Source organism: Bison bison, unplaced genomic scaffold, assembly GCF_000754665.1.
Source record: "Bison bison bison isolate TAMUID 2011002044 unplaced genomic scaffold, Bison_UMD1.0 scf7180017864304, whole genome shotgun sequence".
NCBI classification, from domain to species: Eukaryota; Metazoa; Chordata; class Mammalia; order Artiodactyla; family Bovidae; genus Bison; species Bison bison.
In genome coordinates, this window is record NW_011494876.1 from 8,045,960 (window position 1) to 8,051,685 (window position 5,726).

At 52.3% G+C, this 5,726-nt stretch overlaps 1 protein-coding gene across 2 annotated transcripts in view; it reads left to right on the forward strand.

The window, feature by feature from the left end:
- The window catches only part of FAM3D (family with sequence similarity 3, member D), a 38,262-nt gene that overhangs the window by 13,946 nt on the left and 18,590 nt on the right, over window positions 1-5,726 (forward strand). For both annotated transcript variants that reach the window (XM_010851547.1, XM_010851546.1), the window contains exons 2-3: window positions 588-638; window positions 3,080-3,187. In XM_010851547.1, the coding sequence (XP_010849849.1) occupies window positions 626-638; window positions 3,080-3,187 (121 nt within the window). In that variant the 5' untranslated portion in view covers window positions 588-625. The remainder of the gene's footprint in view (window positions 1-587; window positions 639-3,079; window positions 3,188-5,726) is intronic.

The window sequence follows — 5,726 nt, forward strand, 5'->3', positions numbered from 1 at the left end:
GGGTGGGTATGAGGATTAAAGAAGATGATGCACATATGGTATCCGGAGCAAACTCACCTGTATGCTGTGTGAGTCCCTGTTACTCATAATGTGGGCCCATCAGCAAAGATCACTTGAGCTTCTGCTTCCTAATGGTTTCACTGGAGCTGGCTAGCTCAATATCTCTCAGCTGGCTGGAGGGACAGAATGATGGATGGATGAAAGGATGCATGGATGTACAAATGAATGGACAGATGGACAAATGGATGGATGGATGGTTGGAAGGATGGATGAGTGTATAAATGGATGGGTGGACGGACAAATGGATGGGTAGATGCATGGATGAATCAAACCTCCAAGGGATGACGGCTGGCAGACTGCATCTTCCTCTGCATCCTAATCTCTGCATTCCAAAAAAGGCATGTTGAACTGAATATGAAACTCCAGGGGCAAAAGCGAAGAAGAGGTGAAGGCAGAGAGGAAACAGATGGCACCAAACCAAGAGAACTACGACGCACTGGGTTTTAGGAACCTATCCCTCATCTTCAGTCTCGTTCACTTTCACACCCTGGATACCAGTTTCCAATCTTATTTTCTTCTCTCCACAGACCGACCCTGACCCCCAGCCGCTCTTCACCTCGACAGGATGAGACTGTCAGGTAAGGCCAGGCTCTGAGGACTCCAGGGTTCAAGGTTGAGTCTGAATCAGGTTTGGGAATCGCTTTTCTGTCAGCAGTGTCTGCCCATCCTGGACTCACAGCCTACTTGGCTTCATCCGTTCTCAGCTAGTCAGGCCAGAATTCCAGGGAAAAACCAATCCAGGGAGAGCCTGGAAGAGTATAAAGAGGAGACTTCCTGCCTCAAGGCTAAGGGTTGCAGAAACTGGCCCACCTGGCTGGGAACATGGAGACTCACCTGCTCTGGGAAACACTTCACCCTGGCTGGAAATTACAGACAAAACATTTGTAAATGTTTGTACAGACAAAGCATTTGTAGAGGACTATTCTAGATTCCTGACACCACAGGGCTGGGCACCAGGAGAGGACTTTGCTCCAAGCTTCCACCCTCAGACTGTACCCTCTGTGTAGAGAGAGAGGGGGAACTGAGGAATTCACCAAACAGAAAACTGATACAATTCATTTGTATTTCCAAACACCAGTGAGGAAGTTCAGAGCACAACTTTTACTTATTTTTATTGAAGTGTGTGTTAGTCACTCAGTTGTGTCCAACTCTTTGCAACCCCATGAACTGTAGCCTGGCAGGCTCCTCTGTCCTTGGGATTTTCCAGGCAAGAATACTGGAATGGGTTGCTATTCTCTTCTCCAGGGGATCTTCCCAACCCGGGGATTGAACCCCAGTCTCCTGTATTGCGGGCAGATTCTTTGCCGTCTGGGCCACCAGGGAAGCCTGTTAAAGTACAGTTGATCTACAACCTTGTGTTAATTTCTGCTGTACAGCACAGTGGTACAGTTATATACATATATACACACCTTATTTTCCATATTCATTTCCATTGTGGTTTATTAAAGGATATTGAATGTAGGTCCCTGAAGAGCACGTGTGTTATAGGCACCTTACTTACCCAGGTTCAGGTCCCACCTCCTGTCACTTACTAGCCAGTGACCAGATCTCTGAGGTGCGGCTTCCCCACCTGACAGCAGGGATAAGCAGTAGCATACAGCACAGAGGGGACTGAGATAATGCGTGTCTGCCGCTCGCCTAGCACCCCACACAAAAGGAGTGCCGAATGATGCAAGCCGAGGCCCTCGAAGACGAGGGACCCCGCACACCTGAGCCCCACCCATGGGATCCGGAGGGCCTTCTCCCTCGCCAGCACAAAGCCACAGCTGAATTCAGGGCTGAGGAGCAGGGCTGGTGCAGACAGAGAGGTCAGACGAGACCCGGCACCTTCAGAGCGCTGTGGCCGCAGACAGAGAGGGAGGTCAGGCACGGAGCGAGGGAACTTGCCTGCAGGTCAGATTTGACTCTCAAGGCAGAATGGGGGTCTCCAGAGTCCTTGAGATGGGAGGCGTGGTGCGGCCTGCTGCAGCCCTGGCAGAATCATGAGGAGAGGGAGCAGACAGGGAGCTCCGGGCCCGGCTCACGCGTGCGGGAGAGAAGACAGGGAGGAGCCTGGCTGTGAGGCGGGGAGGCCACGCTGGGCAGGCGGGTGTGCGCTCCTGCAGAGCGCCACGCGTTGCTTGTGACGGCTTTTGGGGGGAGTTGATGGAAAACACAAGGGACCAACCCCACCCCCCAAAACCACCCTAGAGGCCGCCTAGTGGGGACAACTACTACATCTTTCCCCACCAGCCATGGGCTCGGCAGCAGGCACGTTACTCTGTCCACTCTGTGACTGAGGGGCTTCAGCTCAGAGGTGCTGAGCCCCTGCTCGAGGTCACACAGTAGGGGGTGGCCACCCCGAGCCTTCCTGCCTCTCGAGCCGCGGCTCACCTGCCTCCTACTCTCCTGCCGGAGTCCTCAGGCCTCCCCTCAGGGTGCTAATTCCCAGACCTCACCCCCTGAGACACTCTCCAAAAGGCTAAGAGGAGCCCAGGAAGTGTGTGTCTAAGCCTCCCTCCCAGCGGCCCCACCCTGGGGAGTGTCACCAGGTAACTTTGCAGCATGATCCCCCATTGGGTCATCACGTGGATTCACAATGGTCTTGGATGCAGGCCGGGGACTGGTCCATGGTGTGGGCAGGCTCCGGACCTGCAGCATGGGGGAGTTGCTCCATTTTCACATGACGTTCAGAGAAAATAAGGTTCAACCACGACTGACACACAGGATTAACTCTTCCTATCATCTGTGCATTCAGATATGAAGTTGGTGAAGTTCATTTCCAAGGCTCCTAGCTTTCTTTTTTTCTTCTGATTAACCCCTGTGGAGTTCTGTGCTCACAAAATTCCCCAGCAAATTTGCATCCAGGAAAAAGATAGACTATCAATATGTTAATCCTTGTGACTCTCCCTCCAACATGGGATCTTGGGAAGAGGTCTCACTGAGGGGATTTGGGAAGGACCCACGTGTAGTCTTACCGTGAGGCCTTGCCATGTGGTCAGGTGTTGTGGTCTCAGGGCAGTATCTCCTCGCTCTGCAGGTCTGCTTCGCTACCTGGCCCTTATTTTTGCCGTGGCTACCACGTGGCTCTTCATCCGAGAATATATCAACTTCAACATGAAAACCTTCCGCCTGCCTCGCTGGATGGGTGAGTGGGCAAGAGCCGGGGCCAGGGGCCAAGGATCAAGTCCAGCCCTGGGTGACCCAGGAGGTGGCCAGACATGGCAAAGGGCTGCCCTTGGGACCCCACACATTCAGGGTCAGGGAAAAGGAAACCGCACCCCAATCCAATGTCAGGAAGGCTGAGAACCCACAGAGAACAGAGAAGTGTTCCAAGGCCCTGGTCAGAACATGCGCCTGCATCAAGGACCATTTTGGAAATATGACCCAAGAAGGAAGGACAGAGGGAAGAAGAGAAGAAGGGAGGGACAGAGCGGGGGAGAAAACTGCCCGGGCCCTGAGCGCATTCCACCTACGCTTGCGGTTCCTCTTTGCTCAGACCTCCCTGTGGCGGCTCCTCTCAGCCTGGGGCCTCTGCTCAAACGTTTCCTCCTCAAAGAAACCTTCCTGAGCACCCCAGCTCTACCTGCGCCTGCTCCTCCTCCTGTAGAGTCTTTCGTGTAGCCTGTCCCCTTCAGATCATCATTATTATCCATCATTGTGCTGTTTATTTGTTTACTTCATCATTACCTATCTCCAGCTCATATAATGTGAGCTTCCTGAAGGCCAGAATTTTGTCCTGGGTTTATCTATCTCTCTAACACCTTGGACCAGATGCTCAGTAAACATTTGATAAGTGAAAGAAATATGGACGGATGGGTGGATGGATGGATGGACGGGTGGATGGGTGGGTGGGTGGATGGGTGAATGATGGATGGGTGATGGTTGCTAGCAGCTTTACATGCGTGCTCTCACTGGACCTGCATGAATGCCCCATGGAATGATTCACAGTATATCTGTGGGGTGGACTCAAGCAGGACCTCATGTTGTCATTTCATGTGTGGTCTGAGAAAAAGAGAAGCTCTGAGAGGTTAAGAAACTTCCTGAAATGTCCCTTGTAGATATCAGAACAGGACTGGGAACCCAGGTCTCCCAGATCTAAATACTTTCAAAGGAAGGAGAGAAAGGGAGGGAAATTTATACCTCTGGATTTGTCCTCCTTAAAGACTAAGAATCACCTCCACTGACGCAGTCAAACATAGTAACCTCTAGTGGCCCTGGCCAGCTCACGCCTTCACAGCAGCGAGAGGACAGGCACCCTGCTCTTACCACCAGCTTCCCACAGTGGAATCTCAGCGGGCCCTTTCCCCATCTGCTCCTTGTCCAGCATGCCCCACACCAGCTTAGAGCAGTTTATATCGATATAGATACATGGTGGCCACCAGGTCCGTGGGCCCTGGGCACCACTTTCACAGACCAGAGACTGACTTGGCCATGCTTCTGGCCTTGGAGGAGATCAGTGCAGATCAGTGCAGGCAGCTCAGAGCAGGAGTGAGTTGTGGAGAAGAGAGCCCCAGCTTGGGGTAGGAGGGGAGTGTTTGAAGGGAGCCCCCAAGGTAGTCTCCCTCTCAGAACTGAGCCACCCGGGGTGTGAAAAATCAACACATCCCCCCAAGGCTCAACACACAACTGCTCTGTGTTGGGCCCCCAAGACCCTGGAATGAGGAGCACTCCAGAATGTGGCCCCAGCTCAGGGTTTGAATGGGGGATACAAACACAATTCATTATAGAATATAGAAAAATGGAAGTATATTAACATGACTGGAGTCTTGCAAAACACATACAGTGATTTAATGCATTAATATGGAAGCACCACATTTCCTACTGTTTTTGTTATTATCTTGGTATATGGTTGGTTTCCTTTTTAATCCAACCTATTTTATTTTACACATTTAATAACTTGCCGCCTGGTAGAGTAAGAAACACTGAGTGCCTCAAAAAAAGTGGGAGTAAATTTATTTGTAGGGGAGTTCATAGGCTTTTCCAGATCACCAAAGGGGTCTGTGGCACAGAAATTGGGCAATTAAAGATTTCCTGATTTGGCTGATAAACTGGGCAGGGTTCTTTCAGATGAGAGTGATGAACCCCACTGTAAGTAGTTTAAACGAAGTGGGATGTCATTTCCTGGGTCATTGGGAAGCCCAAGGTGTCGGATTTCAGGTGTGGCTGGCTCTAGGGGCTCCCACAAAGGCCCCAGAGTCAATCTCTGTGCCCTGGGCTCCGCTCATTGCTGTTTAACCTCATTCCATGGGCAGCTTTCTCTCCCAACAGGCATGTTGGCCACCAGCTTCCCAGTTGCTCACCCTTCAGCTCTGTCCCCTGGGACCACATATAAACCTGAGAAGGGCTCAGCATCCAGGGGGATATGATGTTGTTGTGGCTGGCCCAGCCGGGGCACGGGATACTCCTGGGCCTCAGAGGCAGGGGTGGGGGGCAGCCTCCTGAGGACCGAATAGAAAGTGTCAGTGAGGGCGTCCCCCAGAGAAGGAGAGCTCCCCCGCTGCACTGACGTTTCTCTGTCCACTAGGAGCCCTGTCCTCTAGGGCTTAGCACCAGGCCAGTGGGAGAGCTGATGCAGAAGCGCAGGAATAACCTGCACACAGTGTAGCTGAGGTGCGCAGCCCAGTGCAGACAGGCGGGGCTGCAGGAGTCAGGGAGGGACCCACAAGGCAGGTCAACAGTGGCAG